Source organism: Xenopus tropicalis, chromosome 2 (assembly GCF_000004195.4).
Source record: "Xenopus tropicalis strain Nigerian chromosome 2, UCB_Xtro_10.0, whole genome shotgun sequence".
Taxonomy (NCBI): Eukaryota; Metazoa; Chordata; class Amphibia; order Anura; family Pipidae; genus Xenopus; species Xenopus tropicalis.
The window spans coordinates 62,533,381-62,554,417 of record NC_030678.2 but is presented as its reverse complement, the minus strand read 5'-3'; the positions used below and the strand labels follow the sequence as shown (position 1 = coordinate 62,554,417).

At 37.8% G+C, this 21,037-nt stretch overlaps 1 protein-coding gene across 3 annotated transcripts in view; it reads left to right on the top strand.

Annotated features, from left to right (window-relative positions):
- The window catches only part of ptpn22 (protein tyrosine phosphatase non-receptor type 22), a 54,567-nt gene that overhangs the window by 7,870 nt on the left and 25,660 nt on the right, over nt 1-21,037 (top strand). For all 3 annotated transcript variants that reach the window (XM_031896816.1, XM_018091820.2, XM_031896815.1), the window contains exons 2-8: nt 10,561-10,669; nt 12,572-12,648; nt 13,881-13,976; nt 14,751-14,789; nt 16,783-16,854; nt 16,930-16,989; nt 18,368-18,510. In XM_031896816.1, coding sequence (XP_031752676.1) covers nt 10,561-10,669; nt 12,572-12,648; nt 13,881-13,976; nt 14,751-14,789; nt 16,783-16,854; nt 16,930-16,989; nt 18,368-18,510 — 596 coding nt within the window. The remainder of the gene's footprint in view (nt 1-10,560; nt 10,670-12,571; nt 12,649-13,880; nt 13,977-14,750; nt 14,790-16,782; nt 16,855-16,929; nt 16,990-18,367; nt 18,511-21,037) is intronic.

Genomic DNA, 21,037 nt, shown 5'->3' with positions numbered 1-21,037 from the left:
AAGCAGTCACAGCAGCCAGACAGGTGGGGGCCAAACAGGGAAGGGGGGTTAGGGGTGGCGACAAGCTTAACTAGCAGTAACTTAATGGAAATGTCTTTTTTATTGCTGTTACTTTGCTTGAGATCTAGACTTGTGATCTCAGCCATTTTTTTTAGCTTATTTTTGACTTGGGGTCATCATCTCACTGGAAGATCCTTGGATGAAGTTTCTTGCAGACTGCATCAGGTTTTCCTGCAGGACCTTGCAGTATTTGCTGCATTCATCGTACCCTTACAAGTGTTCTATGGCCTACTGCATAGAAGCATAGACACTACCGTCACCATGCATCATGGTAGGAATGAAGTATTTATGACAATGTGTAGTATTTGGCTTTGTCAGCCAAAAAAAATCACTTTTGGTCTCATTGGCCATAGAACCTGCTTATAGCTGATTTTTTGTCACTCTCCCATAAAACTGTGACTAGTAAGGAGGCTGGGCAACAGTTGATGTATGCATAGTCTCCCCAGCCTCATCCAATGAGGATTTCTTGTAGAGTTGCAATATGTCTTTTAGTGGCTTCCCTCGCTAGTCTCCTTCCTTTAAGGTCACTCACTTTTGGTGGATGGTCTGTTAATGCTTTTTCTATTTCTTAATGATTAATTGAAGTGGACTTCAAGGTATATTTAAATAGTATATTCAGTAACTTGGACAGTGACTTCAGTGACTTGGATATTTTTTTTGTATACATCCCCTGAATCGTTTTAATCATGTTTTCCCAGAGTTGCTTGGAGTGTTGGTTATGCAATAATATTGACTTACCAGACACTATAATCCCTTAATAACCCCTTAACTTTACATTTGTGATCTTCATTTAACTAAATGTAACTTTGGAATAGAATTGGCTGCACCAGGGATGAGTTAGAAAGGTCATATTAAAGGGAATGGATACTTATGCAATCATTCTGTGTTTTTCATTGTAACCAATTTCTATCCTTTTGCAGAGAAATTCTGTTTTTGTTAAAAAAGGGGGCTGAATAATTTTATAGACACTGTTTTGGGATGATATCTCTTTTGGTTAAATCTTTAACATTTGGAGCAGGTCCTATGAGATAAATTTTAGAACAGTTTGTTAATTTTTGCAGTTAAAGAAGAATGACAAGAAATTATCTACTGTGAAATGTGATCCTTGTAAAATACCTGGAAAAAAAAATCTAAAATCATTACAGTATTTTCTGAGGGAAAAGTCACTATGCAAATTATGAGAAGGAAGTGTTGTAAATAGTTTTACTGGAACTGAAAGTCAATCTTACAGTGCAACAATTACACAAAATTCATGGTCATTTAGGAAGTGACAAGATTACAGAATATAAATCTGATTACTACTTCTTCCCTAATCTATGCCACATGGCAGAACGTGTTGACCATGTCCAAGCTGTTTTCCAATTTAAAAACAAACACTTTCCAATTGTGCACAGATAGATTTAGTTGTACTGAACTATTTAACTGTTTAGGAAATACAAAATGGATAGTAATATGCAGTTATCGTTACTGACCAAAATGTGCTTTAAAGAGGTACAGGTATAGGACCCACTATCCAGAATGCTCGGGACCAAGGGTATTCCGGATAAGGGGTCTTTCCGTAATTTGGATCTCCATACCTTAAGTCTACTAAAAAATCAATAAAACATTAATTAAACCCAATAGGATTGTTTTGCATCCAATAAGGATTAATTATATCTTAGTTGGAATCAATTACAAGGTTTTGTTTTATTTCTACATAGAAAAAGCAAATCAGTTTTAAAATTCTGAATTATTTGATTAAAATGGAGTCTATGGGAGACGGGCATTCCGTAATTCGGAGCTTTCTGGATAACGGGTTTCCGGATAAGGGGTCCGATACCTGTACTGACACCAGAAATGAAACTTTTTTACATCAGTCATAACATTATCTTTGCATGCTATTAATAATTTTGCTTTAACAGTATTTGCCCAGTTCTTTTACATTACTTATCTAATCCCCTATATCCCCCATATTTTCTTTTTCTAAGGAAAAAGATCCCTTTTTCTAAGGGGGAAAGAAAAAGATTTCTGTTATCTGTCTATAATGTCCTCTTATGTACTTGTAAAGAGTAATCATGTCTGCTCACAGGTACCTTTTCTCCAAAAAAAAACACATAAACTTTATAGCTCTAATTAAAAATTCTGTACCATTTCTAAAATACTCAAGTACACCTTACTATCTGTCTCTTGGCAACCATTCCCTTGTCATTCTCTTTATATGTAGGAGTTGGAGTCAGATTTTAAGTAGCAGTTAGGTTAAATACATTTGGGGTGCTCCCTAGGGCTACCCCACTGATGTATTAAACATCTCAAACAAAATATAAGTGTGGCCTCTGCATGAAGAGAGAAGCACTAGAGACAGACTGCCATGACATGGTTAGTAAAGATTAAATTGATTAAATTAGAAATGGTCCAAAACGTTTCTTATTTCCATGGGATGAACTCTTTAAGGACTGGGGCCCAAAACTGCACTTCTCCTGTAAGGCCTTACAAGGATATATAGAAAGGCAGAATTCTGTTTTATTACAAGTGAATGCAGAGTTTGTAATTGCTTTATTAGCCACAGAGTGACAGTGCCTAGAGTTACACAGTTGTGCAGTAGGGTAAAATTCATGTCTCCAAAGTCCTGATCTTTAAACTACTGTGCATGTGTGTGTCCAGGACACCCAAGGAGCATCACTGGAGCAGAGTTGTGTAGCAGGAATAGCACCTTGGCTTGTCAGAGGTTGGCGATTATATTCAATGGGGGTGCTTAATACATTTGCCTTGTCCTGCAAAAAGGCTAGGGACAGATACCTCAAGTGCTGGGCTGTGTTTCACCACAAAAAATGTTCAAGGAAGCCCAGCACACACAGAGCCTGTCCTGATAGCCCACCCCAGCCCACTCATCTGCTTGTATAGCAGTAGTGCCACTGCCACTAACAACACTCCAATTAGTGTTAAATGTTCCATCTACCACCACTCTTTGTAATCTATCCCTCAGACAGTTTTCTATTCAAGTAAAAATATTATGTAACAGGCAAATTTTCCTTAATTTAATTGGCAGCCATCTGTGTGGAACTGTATAAATTCCTTTAGCAACATCTAAATCGATCACATCCAATTGCCACCTATCAATTTCTAAAAAGTCGCCATGTAGATTAGTTAGGACACAGGTATTAAAAGAACAATAATACTACAGACGTAAATTATATAATGATAGTGTGAAAGATCCCCATTTTTTTATAAGACAGCTAAATTAAAGAATACTGGTATAAGATATTAGTACATTGTACTACATTAAAACATAAAAGCTCACCTACAAACACAGAAGGTAAATGTGCAGTTGCCAATAGCATCCAATGAGCAGTTAGCAATTTCTACTACAAGCTAGGAAATTAAAGATTTTATTAATTGCTATGCACTGAGGGCAATCTGGAGCTACCACTGGTACTGTAGGAATTACTGTATGAATTTTAAGCTCAACTGACTTGTTTTATTCCCACAATGCAATCTTTTCCCAGAATTCCAGCGTTATTGCGGTTGCAAAAGAGCAATGCTCTTGATACAATTGCACTGCGCCTACCACAACTGCATTCAATTCACCAAAATTATCACAACTGTTTGAGTGCTTTGCCACAAATGGGGAACAGTTGCACTAAGAATTTTGAAGTATGTCCGTAGTCATTTCCGGTCTCTTTGAGCTCTTATTTTAAATCAAGTACAAGGTAATTTTTTTTTTTTTTTACTGTGATAAAGAAAATAATTTTTTGTTTGCCTAAATTAATCTCTATGGGAGATGGCCTTCCCATAATTTGGAGCTTTCTGGATAATGGGTTTAATGGGATAAGTGATCCCATAAAGAAAAATCTTCAGCACACCACTTACATACATGTTCTCAGAGGGTGCTTGACTTCCATGGCTGCTCCCAAGCCTTTTTCCATATATCTTTGCAGAGAAGAAGCACACCAGTGTGTCGGCAATGCCTTTAAATAATTTATTTGCAGAAATGAACAAACAGCACAAGCTTTCGGGGGTGACCCCTTCTTCAGGTGCAATACACACAAGTGAACAATTTACTCATTAAATACCTTAACAGACCATGTGACACTATCATGTGACCCATTAACCCCATCACAGCTGCAATACCAAACAGTCCCAAGCAGCCATTCAATTATGTGACTCGACAATCCCCATTTAAAGCAAATAAATTATTTAAAGGCATTGCCGACACACTGGTGTGCTTCTTCCCCTCTTCAAAGATAAGAGATCCCATACCTGTGTGGGTAATCAGGGCTATGACAGATGGTACTCTGTATTGCCCACAAGAAAACTCCTCTTCTGTGGGTCACAAAACTCTTGGAAGTACTTTACATGCAGCAATCCTGAGTAATCATGCGCAATAAAAAGCATTTTGGTATGATTACCCTGGATCCCCACGTGTAAAGTGTTTTACATTCGGAAATTCCAATAGATGCTGGTAGGCTTGTATTTTAGGGCACTTTATCGCCCGTGGGAGAGGAGATTTTCCATGGGCAAAAAAGCACCTCACCTGTGAAGGCCCTTAGTCTGTCAAATTTTGATAAACTTTAAAAAAGATTTTAGTAGGGAGCATGCTGTCAGAGATGGAACTTCTGCTACTGAGAAGCACCAAGGAACTGTAATATTTTAGAGAGTAAGAATACAGTAAATACTCTCATGTCATGTAATACGAATCTGAATTAATTAATATCAGCCTTGTAGCTTATATGTTTCACCTGCCAGAAGTATATTTGCATGTCTGGCTTAAATATTTGTAGACTTTGCTTTTCTTTATGAAACCCTCATGCACTAAAAATTAGAACCTATTTGGCACAGGAAGGAACAAAGTTGACAAAACAAGTGAAACATCTTTTAAACACACTGTGGCAAATAGTTAAAATATATTACACTTGCTTTGCCAACATAAACACTGCTCCTTTCTGTTCTCAGATGTCTCAAAAAGAAGGGTCATGTTTACAAATCAAATAACCTTTAACTGAATTTAGCAGGGGCTACAGTGCAGGACAGCTAATAAGCATTCAACCCAAATTTCACTTTGTTTTTCAAGTGGAACCTCTCCTCCAAAGGTTAGGAGGGGCTACTGGGTTAAACTCAGTTTTTGGCCATTCTTAACTTTACATTGTGTCATAAGTCTCAGCTCTGAATTAGATTGAAGCTTGTGGAGATAGGGCAGTACTGTAATGAAGGGGATTGATCGATGCATATTCCCCTGTCCCCTGTTTCACTAGTAATTTAGTGTCCATGCAATTGCATATATTTTCAAAACGGAATATTTAAAGTTACAAAGTTATGATCACAAAACTGGCAAGCCACCAAACCATGTCAAGGTAAAGCACATATGGTGGGTATTTACCTTATTTTTCATAGCATCCCTGCATAGTTCCTGCATTTCTTGGGATAAGTGTTTTCAGACCAGGGCATTCATAGAGCATAATCCTTTCCCAATATTAGCTTTTATAGGAGAGAGAGATTTCAAAGAGCACAGCATTGGTTCCACAGGCTTAATCCTCCCCTGTTTGTGGCCTATTAAAAGAGAGAGAGACTGCCCAGACCAAAACCTATTTTTAATGGCACAGACAACCATTAAGGGGAAGGGTGTGTGGGTGTTGCAGTCACGTGGGTTTTTGTCCATTCTTCTGTCAGAATAGCTGTGCTTAAGTACAAAACTATAAAAAAAGGGGATATGGGACCAAAGTACTGTGGAGAGCAACATTGTTGGCCACATTTTAGCAAAATAAAATCTACTAAGACATGCTTTTAAGGTGGGCATAGAATGAACTCAAGGGGGGGTCATTTATAAAATTAACACAGCGAATATGTTTTTTTTGTGCAAGTTTTCCCCTAAACGGTTAAATTTTGCACTGCTGTGACCATCTTTTTCCGAAGCACTGTAGAATGCGAATTTTGCATAAAAATTCACAAATGATTGTAAGCTCTACGGGGCAGGGACCTCCTTTCTACTGTGTCTCATACCACATGGCACTTATATATATATATATATACATATATGTATTTATTGTATTTATTTATTATATCACTTGTCCTCCCTGTGTGTAATTTTGTATTCTGTAAGACTGTACAGCGCTGCGTACCCTTGTGGCGCTTTATAAATAAAGTTATACATATACATACATACAAATGGCTTGCAAATGAAGTTAAGGTTTGCATGAGCATGGCCAATGTGCATATTTGTAGCGCATGTATAAAGTGCCAATTTTCACTTTGCGAATATAAAGTCGCAATTTGCGAAATCAGTTTAGCAAATATTTTTCATGCCACCAAAGTTGTGGGGTAATTCAAACACAGTTGTGTGCGCATAAATATTTACAATTTACGATTATGCCATATTTCGCTCTGCGAATAACAAATTGGCAATTGTTTGCACATTAAATGCCCAGTCTTTATAAATATAAACAAGGGCAGGGTTAATATGTTCACTGTGCAAATAATTCTGCTCTGTGAGACCTTTATAAATGAACAAGGTACCCCCGTACCCTCCATACCAGCATATGAAAAATATGATCCGCAGTTCTCAGTGCAGTCACATCCCCCCCCCCGCCTCACACTCACAGACATTTTTGATTTTGTCTTGTTCTTTTACTTCAAGTCTTGGGTTCCCCTTTCTCTGACACATGAACCATATCTGCTACTCATGTGAAATTCTCCTCATCTGGCCACTGCACTAGGGCTGGCAGACTCTTGATCATATAAAAGATATTCCCTTCTAATCCATCTGTGTTCAGGAATCTTTTCCTCACAGGTAATACCTCAGCTTTCCATGAAGAGAGCATCAAGGAAGCTTCAGTTACCCAAAGAGAAGCCAACAACCTTTGTACCATAGCCCCTAAAAATAAACATATATATATACAGTATATTAAATGATTTTAAAAGATAATGACTCGTTTTTTTTCTTTCCATTAATAAAACCACTAGTTACTGTATCTGCCTTTGAATTGTGTGAACAGTATACAAGTCTGCTAGTTCTTTAGCCTTAATAAAAAGAATTGTTTTTGAGGTAGTCATAATATGTAGTCATGAAGGGGATACATGTCTATAAAAAAATGTGACCACCAGTATTTACTTAGGGCTAACATATGGGACTTAAATGCGGGAATGGAAGATGCCAGGAAAGACAAAAATGAAAAATGTACAGAAGCAGTGTATCTCTTTTCAACTGCTTAGTCTATTCTTTTTAATCAAAATATTAATTATAATGCTTGGCTTCTAATCTGCTTTATATAGGAAAGAAGCAAACTAACTATAGGCATGCATTATGATCTGAAGTTCCCAACACTAACATCCATAGAATTTCTTATGTCCTACATGCCCTTGTTATTGTTGCAAGCATGTTTAATGCCTGCCAGGTTGCTATTTTCACCACAGTCCAGAGATCCATGGCAGAAAACGTGGAAAATTAGGTTAAGATAGACTTTTGGGTGGTCTGTTGTTTTAATCAAACAGAATGTGGGTTCTAGTTAGTTTGTTATAGCAATGCTTGACATAGCTAGATACTTATTCATTTTGTAGAATTGTTTACAGCGATTCACACAACTAAGAAGCCAAATCTGAGACAGTAATACTGTACGCCATGAGGTTATTTAAAGCAGCAGAAAGGGGAAGGTGCTGTTTCCTATTGCAAACTACAAAATGTAGTAAGAAAATGTGTTTACTAAAGATATATCTGTATTTGTAATATACAAGCTGAATTAACTAGTATATCTTAAGATAAATGTGTCAAGACGCTTTACAAAGTATACTATAGAGATCTATACTTCCAGCTGCTTTACATTGTTTATCTTTTTAAAGTGTGGTAATAGCAATGACACAAATATACATCAAATGAAACATAATGAATTGGAGTCAGTTGAAAAATGTGTATATTTAAGTGATAGAAATATCATAATACAGGTATGGGACCTGTTATCCAGAATGCTTGGGACCTGGGGTCTTCTGGATAAGGGATCTTTCCGTTGTTTGGATCTCCATGCTTTAAGGTTACTAAAAAATAATTTAAACATTAAAGAAACCCAATAGGATTGTTCCTATAATAATAATCCAATAAGGATTAACTATCTTAGTTTGGATCAAGTACAAGGCACTTTTTTAATATTACATTTTAAAATGGAGTCTGTGTTCATAATTGGAACTTTCTGGATAACCAGTTTCCAGATAATGGATCCCATACCTGTATTATTAATGCTATTTTTTATTTAATATGTCTATACTTTATGTTTGCTTGTTATTACCATACTTTATGGCATGGTGCTTTTTTAATGGTACGTTTTAAGGAATGGGCATTAAATGATTTTAACGTGGTGTTGTGTGCAATTTTCCAGCACACTAACTCACCCATGGCAACATACTCCATTAGTGAGTGGAAGGACTGTTCCATAACAAGTAAACCCCAATAGTTGCTGGGGGCCAGTCTCTAGTGAACTGAACCTCTTGTGCTTTTGTTAATTGTGGTGAATACATATACAGACATTATTTTATGTTCTCTCTGTATATGTATTCATCATACATACAGGGTTGTGTTTGGGTGTTTATAATTCCAAATTGTTTTCTATTGTGTTTGTCAAGTAAAATAAACTTCACTTACACTATAAAAATTATTTTAATCTTATTTTCTTTAGCCTTAAAATTCACAATTGCAGCAAGAAGACAGTCGTCATTTTGTGGACACTGTTATTAAGGCAAGCTTTGTATCTTGCCAAAATTTCATTTCTGTGCCAGTTTGGGGGGGACCTGATGCTCATGCCTATGCACTGGTAACAAAATTAGATGGTGAGGAGGGAGGGGGAATGTGAGGAGTGCAGCAACATTTAAAGCGGACCTGTCACCCTAAGAAATAAGTCCAAATTATTTTCTATATTGTTAGTTGAGCAAAATAAACTTTACTTACTCTATTTAAATAATATAAATCTTGTTTCTTTCCGTCTTGGAATTACTCAATCACAGCAAGCAGGCAGGCACCATTTTGCGGACACTGTTATTAAGGCAAGCTTTGTATCATGCCAAAATCTTGTTTATGTGCCAGAATGGGGGACCCGATGCCCATGCCCTTGTACTGGCTACACAGTTAGATGAGGAGGAGGGAGGGGAAAAGTGAGATGTGCAGTGACATCTAGGAAGTGCTGAATGGAAAGCTAAAGTTATTGTCTGCCCCGCCTCTATGCCTAAGACATAGAGGTGGGGCAAGCAATATTTGATTGACAGCTAGGATTTTTTAATGCTTTTATAATGGGTATGGATGTGTTAATAAAAAAATGAATTTGGGTTTCATGTTTAATTTGAAAAGGACTTTTATTATACAGCTTTTTATGCCCGGGTGACAGGTCCACTTTAATGCACATAGACATTTAATAAAACATACCATACCAAACAGCAGTGGTGTTTTTCCTTTCTTTATTATTTATTTATGTTCACCAAATAAATGTTATAATTTTTATTTTGAATTTATATATGTGGAACTGATATTCTGTTTAATATTGTATATATTCAGTACCTTTAACAAGAGCCCACACATACAGATAGCTTTTATCCCAAAGTTCTTCATTTCCCAGGGTGCCACAAACATGTGACTCTAATAAACTTCAGTCACACTTTACTGCTGCACTGCAAATTGGAGTAAAGCCACCCCTCCCCAGCAGCCAATAAGCAGAATAATGGAAAGGTAGTAAGATAGCAGCTCCCTGACGCCTGTATTGCTAAAAATGGTATGTATTAGAATAGCACTCATTGATAAATACGCTTCTAAAAATCGAATACAAATGAACAGAAAGTGGGTGAGTTATTTGCTATGTAGACTGTAATTTAGAAATAAAAAGTACACAATAAAAATCATGACAGAATCATGATTCTCATAACTTAATCTGACAAGCTTAAACTAATACTCATAACTTAAACTGACAAGATGAGGAGATGAGTTAAGTAGTATTATTATATTAACACTAAGGGGATGATTTATCAAAATGCAAGTTTAGATTTTACCACAGAAAAACTCACCCACTTTCTATTTATTTGTATGGGATTTTTGTGTGTTTAAGTAAGTGTATTTATAAAGCGTTCACCACTTGATAAATACACTTTTAAAAATCCCATAGAAATGACTAGGAAGTGGATGAGGCTAAACCCACCTTTTTATACATCTGCCCCTAAGTGATCTAAGGGTATTGCTAGAAACATTTTTATATTTAAGGAAGGAGGGTAAAGTCCTACAATAATTACTTTGCCTAATAAGATTTCTAATAAAGCATGCAAAGCAACATCAATTACTTGTGCTCAGTTACTTACATTAGCGCAGACTGCAAAAGTTCTATAACCAATCACAATTTATCAAACATTTATTCTCATTGCGTAACCAGCAAGTGAATTGCTATAGGCCACTGCAATGATGTGCAGTAATCAATAAATGAATCCTATGCACAGTAGTTATAGAAAATGCAAAATTGAGTTACTATCTATGTATATAAATATACTCTCTTCATATTCTGGTGGTAGAATCTAAAAAGACAGTCTGCAAAGCACAAAGCCGACAACAACTATTCTACCAAATCTGCAGAAAAACCTGAAAACTTTAAGAAGAATCGGTATAAAGATATACTTCCCTGTAAGTATGACATTGGCTTCTTTTTAAGTATAAGTTAAGTATAAACTATTAACTGGTTCTGACATAACCAGTACTTGTAAGAATACTTTGTTTTGAGCTGAAGCCTCCTTTGTCATTACCCGCTGGCCTAGCATGTATATGTGCCTTGGCTTGTTTGTATGCACTGTGAATCCTATAATCCCAGAAGGTGGCCCTTAAAGGAAAAAGAAAGTCAAAGTCACTTGGGGGTGCCAAAATGTTAGGCACCCCCAAGTGACTTTGACCACCTACCTTTTACCCCGGGCTGGTGCCCCTGTGAGGAGGGAACAGCACCAGCCCGGGGTAGCTGCCGGCGCTTGCTTCTTCCTGATTCGCTGCGCGCATACGCGCAGTAGAGTGAAAGGCCGAACTTAAACATTAAAGTCGGCTTTTCACTCTACTGCGCATGCGCCCACTGCTGGCATTCCAGCAATGGAAGCCGGAAGAAGGAAGCGATCCGCTCCAGGTGCCCCGGGCTGGTGCTGTTTTCTCCTAACAGGGGCACCAGCCCGGGGTACGAGGTAAGCGGTTAAAGTCACTTGGGGGTGCCTAACATTTTGGCACCCCCAAGTGATTTTGCCTTTCGTTTCCCTTTAATTCTTAAAATGGCAGTTTTCTATTTAGTAGTATCCAACAGCACATAGTACTAAAGAGGTATATTTTTATGAAAATGGTTTATTTAGATCAGTGATCCCCAACCAGTGGCTCTTGAGCAACATGTTGCTTCCCAACCCCTGGGATGTTGCGCTCAGTGTCCCCAAGCAGGTAATTACTTTTGAATTACTGACTTGGTGGCAAGTTTTGGTTGAATAAAACAAGATTTACTACCAAATAAAGCCTCCTGTAAGCTGACAGTGTGCATACAGGCTATCTAATAGCCAATCTTAGCCCTTATTTGGCAGCTCCATTAACTTTAATGATGCTTGTGTTGCTTTCCAAGTCCTTTTACATTTGACTGTGGTTTAAATATGAGCTTGTTTATGCAATATATTTTTATAGAGACCTACATTGTTTGGGGGTAAAGTTTTCCTTTAAAGGACTAAATATCATCCTCTTCCTTTTTCATAGGTGGAATGTGTTGTATCATCTGAAATTTTATGTCCTCTGATGTATAACCCATCTCTAGACAGTGCTGTGACACTGGAGAGTTCTAATACCAGTGTTAATGGTTGACTTATGTTGGGAGAACCTCTTTCACATTTTCTGTGTGGTCTCTCTCACATAGATCAAATTGCATGGACGAACCAACACTTAAATTACAAAGTTTGTGTCACATGTATTGTGTCCATCAATCTTAAAGAACCTTTCCATAACCAGATTATTGAAATCCAAGACCACCATGACAAAGCAGCACTGTAAACAACCCCTACACCAGAACATACCCTCACTTGGTGGTCCCAGGAAGCATAACTTCCTAGGTATAGGTGGTACTTCGGTATGTACCAATTTGCTACCTATGGTGTCTCCTCTCCATGATGTAAGAATCATATGAAAATGATTGCTGTGGGCATGATATTGAGAAGTTGTCCATTTCCTTTACAATCTCTTTGTTTGTTAATTACTCTTTTCTTTTGAACCTGTTGTATATTATTCTGAAGTACTTGGGTAACCCCTATGTGCCAGTTTAATTTACATTTTCTTGAGATCCTCTTGTTGAATACCAGGATCATTTCCTATCCCACAAACTTCAGAAAACTGCCTGATAGGTATGGGCCTCTTGCCTGCAGAGGGGTGAAAACTATCATATGAAAGCAATTGATTTTAGATCAGTGGGCTTAGTAAATATACGTGTGTAGAATACTGACTCTTTTACATATTACTTCAACATCCAAAAATAATATTTAAATTTAAGTTTTGAAGCTTACCTGAAGTTTATTTTTACAGTTGAACACAGTCGCGTGGAACTGTCATTGATCACATCAGATGAAGATACAGATTATATTAATGCCAACTTTATCAAGGTAATTGTTCTTAAACTGCAGCTGGTGTGCTCGAATTATGGCTGGGTTAATGGGAGATCTAATGGTAGAAACTCAAGGTACAGGAACACAGATTACCAAGAACTCAGGAACAGCACTTTGCATAAGGGCTCTGGCACACGGGGAGATTAGTCGCCCGTGTCTCAGGCGACTAATCTCCCCGGATTGCCATCCCACCGGTGAAAATGTAAATCGCCGGTGGTATGGCATACGCGGTGGCGCGATTTGACTGAAATCGCGCAATTTGCCTCGAGAGGAAAATTGCGCGATTTCAGTCAAATCGCGCCGCAGCGTATGCCATCCCACCGGCGATTTTCATTTTCGCCGGTGGGATGGCAATCCGGGGAGATTAGTCGCCCGCGAACAGGGAGTTTTGTCGCGGGCGACTAATCTTCTCGTGTGCCAGAGCCCTAACAAGGTCAGGAACAACACAGGATACAGATTAACAAAATTAGCAAAATTTGCAAAATGATCCAGCAAGGTCCTTTTAAAGGGAACAGAATGAGTAATTGCCAAAAGTCCCAATAGTTCCTTACAGGCTGATACTAGCTGTACATGCAGGATCAGAGCAAGTGTCACAAGGCAAGTGGTTAAATTAATTACCCTTAAATCGAAAAGCTTGTTTAGGCTACAGCCATAGAAGATTTGTCAGTGTTTTGCTACCATTACTTTTTAATCAGTGACAAAAACATGGTATTTTTGCTGTTGGTCTCTATAGTGGAAAAGTGGAATCGCCTAAATTATAGAACACCTATACAACTGTTGCCAGTAAACTGTAAACAATATAATATATAAAAGTCTCATATAGCAAACCTGCAGCACATTATACTATCACATTTGTCCATTGTCCATCTACTTGCTATGGGCTAACATGGAGAATTGCCCCTCCCAGATGCCATAAATCCTCCCATGAATGGGCAATTAGGTCAGTGTCAGCCTGACTAAATGGAGACATTATTGGTCACCTCATGATTAGAAGCATCTTACTAGGATTACCAATTCAAACTGAGTTACACAATTTTGAATTAAGACTAAATTTCCCTCTTAAAAATATTTTAAGTGTTTTAGGTGTACACCTGTTTATGACTAGAGGTAATAATACATTTTATTTTTCATCTTTAATTTATCTTTAATAATTTGCCTTTAAAATATAATGGCTATATTGCTGAATTCAGAACAACCAAATTAACTTCCCTTGAATGTATGTATTGCAGGGTGTCTACTACCCCAGGGCCTATATTGCTACTCAAGGACCTCTTCCAAACACTCTTGTTGACTTCTGGAGAATGATTTGGGAATACAAAATTGAGGTAACATTTTTATGCTAATGTCTCTGCTTTGAAATTTGAATACAATCCGATACGTTAAACCAAAAATAGGCATATAGCAAGAATGTAAGAAGAAGAATATTCCTTCTTTATTACTAAAGAATAAAGCCATGCATTATGAGGTTCCAGGGCATTCAGCATGACTTAGATTCTCACCATAGTGGTAGCGTGTTGTCAGTGAGGCATTTAGCCTTTGCTGTTCCTGCCTATTTAGCCTGGCTTTAGTTCTCCTCCCAGTTGAAATATGTTGGAAAGCTTAGGCCCAAAACCTTTCCTAGTCTAAAGTGTTCCTGATTATGTATTCTGGCTTATTCCCTTTTACTCATTCTTTAGTGACAGCTTGCTAGGAGGATTCTCAGGCCAAGACCAATTCACAGTCCACACACATCCCATTGTTCCTTCAAATTTTACATATTTTATTACTTGTTCCTGTCTTCCTAGCAGTAGAATGCTGATATTGCAGAAAGTATACTGATTATGAGAGCCTGTCAAAACCCTCTCAGCCCCTTTATTGTCTTTATTGGTTTTTGCTCCAAGTAGTAGCTAGCTGGAAACTGCATGCAAGATGTGTAGAACCAGTACCTTCTACCCAGTTCAACCACCCCTCACTGTTCCTGGGTCTGCAGCCTGTCCTATTTTGTTTCCGTTTTGCCCATTTGTATCTAGCTGTTGAGAAGTTTTCCTTATATGACATATAACAATTCTTAGAATCTGCGTAAATCGATTTTATTATGATCAGATCTGTTCTATGTTTAGGTTGTTGTCATTGCTTGCATGGAGTTTGAAATGGGAAAGGTGAGTTTAAACTATTGCATAATCAAAATCTTTATGCAACATTTGTAGGCTATATATTAAGTATTACATAGCATGTAAGAATAAAATGTTATTATAACTTGATTTTCTAATGTTTTTAATAAATATCACTTGAGTTGTTTTTTACTGTAACCCCTAATGTTTCAAACCAAGCCCAGCAGTATATAGAAAGATAAAATGCCCATTTCATATTTTCTGATAGAATCATCTAGCTTGTTTACTTCTCCTGTGCTCCCAGACCCCCAAGCTAAATCAAACAAAAATAATATGAAATATTTCCCATTTAGTTAATGCCCCTTCTTTGTACACTATTTTTGTCTTTTCTTTCATTTTCTTTACAAGCTATGCTTGGGTGGAGAACACTGGGTTTTAAGCATACAGGCTACACCCTCCAAATCATTTTAAGTTAGTGATCCCCTGGGTAGGTTTGATAATATTATACAAACACAAAATTGATTCATAAGCAATGTTCTTGGCGCTTTACCTCCTGTATCAATTAGTATTTGTGTGCAATGTTGTATGTTTGATGTAAATACCTTCCTAATATACAGTGCTGCATAATAGCAGGTGCTGTATAAATATGTATTAATATTATCATTATTAGTTCCATTTTATTAACAAATTAATAATAATTTTCACAAGACTATACAGCAAAGCGTTATTGTTTTCATTGAGCTCTATGTTGTTATGAATGCAAAAGGTCTTTTTTTTAGCATTAATAGCTATCCCCTGTTGGTCACAGCCATATGACATAATAGGGAAAGTTACTGACAACAAAGTGTATGACAACCAGAGCTCAAAATACCCTTGAGTATATGTTACAATAATTTGAAGCCAGGGGGATCTACACTGTATTGCATTAATACATTAAAAGGTCATGCTGACAGTGTACTTGGGCACAGCCCCTGCTGCCTTCTTTTAAGGTGGCAGTAACCCATAGCAATTAATTATGTTGACAACCATTTGTTTCTGCATAGCATGTTGTGTTCCTCCTGTGTTTGGTGCTTACATGCACCAGTGTGAGGATAGGCACATATGAAAGTATGGAATGCATTCCTTCCTAAGCTCCTCTGCAGTGGAGTATGGGGGATACACTGCAGGGGAATGCAGAAGGAATGCTCTTATATACGAGCCCTTAAACAGGTAGCCAATAAATTCTACCTGCTGATCAGACCTGTAGCAAACTTTGCACCTTCAATTACATACACAGCCAAAAAAATGAAAACTCAGTAACTATGCAATAGAATCTTGGTATTCAAAAACTGCCTAATCATGTCCAGATTGCACAAAAAAAACCAAAAAATAAATATCTGAATATTTATTTTGCATACAGTAACTGAGATCTCTCAAACAAACTGCTAGCTTAAAGGAACACTGTAAAGCTGACTGCTTAATTGCTCTTCTCCAATTGTCTTTGTTCATTACAAGGTCAAATTAGTGGAGCTTTGAAGTACATATAATATTAGAACATTTTTTGTTGGACTGACTTTAGTCTTTATAATAGATGTTAGCTTTGGCATATATACCAACTGCTAAACTGCATGTCATAAAAGGCCAAATTATTTTAAATCATGTTTAAAATAAGAAATATTTGCTCATGATTACATTTACAAAAAATAAATGTTAATTGTAGTTAATGCAAAAGGGGTGGTAAAATTACAATTTCTATGTGATTTGTCAGTTAAATTTCTATATTGTGAGTGGTATGCTAGCTCATTTGTTGACACTGATACTTTGCAGTCCTCATCTGGGCACTATCTGCAAGAGTTTCGTGTTCTGCCCAATATGTGTAGGTTTCAATATGATTTTAAAAAATCCCTTAAATGAAAGCAAGTATGTTTATGCAATAAATATGTAGATAACTTAGTTTATGTTTGAGTTTCTGTTTGTTTGCTTTTATTGATGTGTACCATTTAACCAAACATAAAATAGGATGATAATAGTAACAGGTATTCTGTTTCCACGTCTGCAACAGAAAAAGTGTGAGCGCTACTGGGTGGAGTTAGGCTCTGAAGCACTGCAGTGCGGCCCTTTCTCGATTACATGCGTAAGTATCTGTATGAACAGATCCGCATTTATTTAAAAATCACATTTTTAATACACTGCTCTTTAATTTCTCTAGTGTAATGAGATGAAAAAGACAGAATACACAATCAGGGTTTTAAAAGCTGCATATGGAAAAGTAAGTTATTTTTTATTCCTTTAAAAACAGTAATCATATTTAATGTATTTAGAACAAGTAAAGTATTGGCAGCTGGTTTGGAAAAGCAGGCATTTGGCACAATTGGCATCATCAAAGGAGTGGTGGTCTGTGTGATTTATCTTTATCAGATTTTATAGCATGCCCACATGGATGGAGAAATATGTCTGCAGACAGGAAGAGGTAAAATTACAGGCCAGACACAACATGTTGTTGTGTCAGCTTTAGATGGCACAAAGCAACCCCAGCATTTTATGACATAGTATGGCCCCAGAAATTCATGACACAGTCACTCCTTCTTGCCCCTTCAGCACACACATACAGCCACACCAGCCCTTTTGTTTACTACTATGGGCAGAATATTAAGTGCTACTTCTTGGCAGTAAAGTCATTTCTTTCCATACTAGGTTAACAGCATACTTAAAAGGCACACAAACACTGGCTAGCTGAATTAATTGTATCTGCATTGTGCGTACTGCTACCTAATCAGGGAAACTGAAGCTACTTCATGTTTGGTCCTAGTGACGTAGATAATTAGCAGGGGTAAGAAAGAAACACCCTTTCTTACACACCTTGAAGGGATATACTGCCCCTTCAACTGTGACAACACGTTTACCTGATTAACCCTATTTGTTCTATTACCATTTCTCTGGCCCTTTCTTGTGGCAGTGAGCTTTCTATCTTACCCCATGTTTGCAGTCCCCTTCAGTGCTGCCCCCTTACATTCTGCAATTTAGATTTTAAGAAGAAAGCTCACCTGGAATGGCTGTTCCAAGATCACATACATGTGACAAGATTGAACATTGAATGGTACCAATAAACACACTAAAACTGTGTTCTACTAGCTGAAATTACTACCTTCTGTAAGATCTTTTCAGTTTCAAACACTTTTTTGTAAGTGGTACTTAGGGGTTTTATATCCTATTACTGACTCACAAGTCTGCTAGTAGGAAATGAAGAGGCTGTACAGATTCTATAGATGCAACAGAAATCTTATTTTACTTAAGGCTCCCTTAGTGGCTTAAGCATCACATGCAACTGAGTTGCATCCAGTGAATTGGATACTAATGTTGTTGATGCAATATATGCCAACAGTGACGGTATTCACACACATGCAGTAAGAAAACCTTGTTTGCATCTGCTTGCAATTGAGCAGGTGCAAGATTTGCTGCACTGTGTATAAAACATCCAAATTTTGTACTTTGCCAACTATGTTTGTGTTTTATAATGCATGTTATTAGTCATTCTTAATAGGATCACCAATTCTGAAATATGTCCCCATGCAATAGATATATTTTCCATATCTCTTATAATACACATGATTATAAAATAACATTCCTTTATCTAACTTTATGTATAGGAAAATCGAATTATTTATCAATTTCACTATAAGAAATGGCCTGATCATGATGTCCCATCTTCTGTGGAGCATATTTTGGACTTCATAAATGACTTCCGACAGATCCAGAAGGATGACAGTCCACCAATATGTGTCCATTGCAGGTAACTAGAAATGAATGACTTATGACAATAATAAAACATTTTTATTAAAGGAAAGGTGAGTACAGGTACTGTTATTTTTTTTTTTGCATTGTTCTGGAAAAAATGAACATTGATATTTGAGTTTTAATTATGGATAGGAAAACATTGCTCTAATAGGAGAAACATTCAGAACCTGTTGTTTCATTCTCAATGAGTCTCAAGCTAGTGCAGTTGTTCTAAAACCATTCCTTGGCTCAAACAGTAATAACACAGCAGCTCAGGTAAATCAATCAAATCAAAAGCTGAATAGTCACATATAATAATAATAATAACTGTTACAGATATGTTAAAATTATGGTCTTGTACAGTTCAATAACTAATATACAGCACTTCTGCCAATGGTTTAAATCTTTACTATATGCTATTTCCAACTGCTAACAAACTCCCAAAGCAAATCCCTACCAGGTTTACCTCCCACAAGCAACATAGGGCAGGCAGAGTATTGCACGCACAGGCAGTACTCTGCCTGCCCTATGCTGTCTGTGTGTGCCATTCTCTGCCTGCCCTATGCTGTCTGTGTGTGCCATTCTCTGCCTGCCCTATGCTGCCCATGTGTGCCATAATCTACGTGCCCTATGCTGCCCATGTGTGCCATACTCTGCCTGCCCTATGCTGCCCGTGTGTGCCATACTCTGCCTGCCCTATGCTGCCCGTGTGTGCCATACTCTGCCTGCCCTATGCTGCCCATGTGTGCCATACTCTGCCTGCACTATGCTGCCTGTGTGTGCCATACTCTGCCTGCCCTATGCTGCCTGTGTGTGCCATACTCTGCCTGCCCTATGCTGCCTGTGTGTACCATACTCTGCCTGCCCTACCCTGCCTGCGTGTGCCATACTCTGCCTACCCTATGCTGTCTGTGTGTGACATACTCTACCTGCCTTTAGCTGCCTGTGTGTGCCATACTCTGCCTGCCCTATTTTGCCTGTGTGTGCCATACTCTGCCTGCCGTATGCTGCCTGTGTGTGCCATACACTACCTGCTCTTAGCTGCCTGTGTGTGCCCTATGCTGCCTGTGTGTGCCATACACAGTACATACAGTGACACAGTGCTTGCACTGGTCCTAGGTGTGAAGAGGTGAACAAGTGGGTGCTTACAGTCTAAGCCTGAGGTGTGAACAATGCAGAGATTAAAGGGTGTGAACAGTACAGGGATTACATGTTTATACAATACAGGAGAATTACAGCCTGAATCTGAGGTGTGAATCATGCAGGGGGGCAGTTAATCTCAGTACTGATACCATTTGAAGTTTACACAAAGGTAAAACATAGTGATGAGCGAATCTGTCCCGTGTCTTTGTTGTCGCCCGCGTCTATTTTTTTTGTTGCCTGCGCTTTTTTGATGTGACTGCTCGATTTGACGCGCGACAAAGAAAATTCTGCGTGACAAATTTTTCCACAGCGAATTTTCACTGAAGTTTCGCGAAACAATTTGCTGCGAATCCATGCTTGGCGAAAAAATTTGCTCATCCCTAGTAAGACATCAAAGCAGCCAGACAGGTGGGGGGCCACACAGAGGGGGACCCGTGGGCTGCCAGTGGCATTTCAATGGCAGCTAAAGGACAAAGTTTAACAGGAAGGAAATAAACTGGATAACCCTTAACTGCATTACTGTATTGTCTTTTTTTTACACACTTAATGCTGGTTATGTATTTTGGGGCTTTAAACATGAAGCTGCCTGTCACTGCTATTTAGTGAAATGAGTTTTGCTGTGTATCTTAGGGGTATTAAACATGGCGTTGGGTCTGAGTTTATAAAAATGAACCAATACAATATGTATTTGTGAGTAGTGATGGGCAAAATAATTTGGCAGGTATGGATTTGTGGCAAATTTCCATGTTTTGCAAGTGGCGGATTGTTTCGCAAAACGGGTGACAAAATTCACAGTGGAAAAAATTTTGCCACATGACAAAGATTTGTCACCCTCGTCAAAAAAGACGCGTGTCAAAAAAAAAAAATTGTTGAGTACAACTTTTGTTTGGCTGTGCATGTTGTTTTTTTGCCCACACTCACACAAAAAAATGTTACATGCATCAAAAAAATTACACGCACAACAATATTTTGTGACGCACAACATTTTTGCCATATCGCTCATTTATCACCATGTGGAAAGATTCACCAGGCTTGAGGTGAGGTCTGAGTACAAAGAGCCTGGCCCAAACAGCTTGTTGTTGAATATGAAAACTATTATCAGCTATTGTTCTATTTTAACACCAATATGTTTTAATGCAGGTGATGCTTTATGTTGTGGTACATTTTGTTACCCATGCATAATCTCCTACATTACAGGCATCAAAGTGTCAGAAAATACCTTCATACCTGCCCATAACCCACCAAAACTGTAAGCAGGGAAACAACATCTCTTTGTGCTTTGAACACGTCTTTGCAGTCTCACTTGAAGTGTCAATATATTTTCAGATTTAGTAGTGCATTATGTTGAATTTTAAACTTAAAATTATAAATTAAAATGACCAGGACCTTTGCAGTTTTTT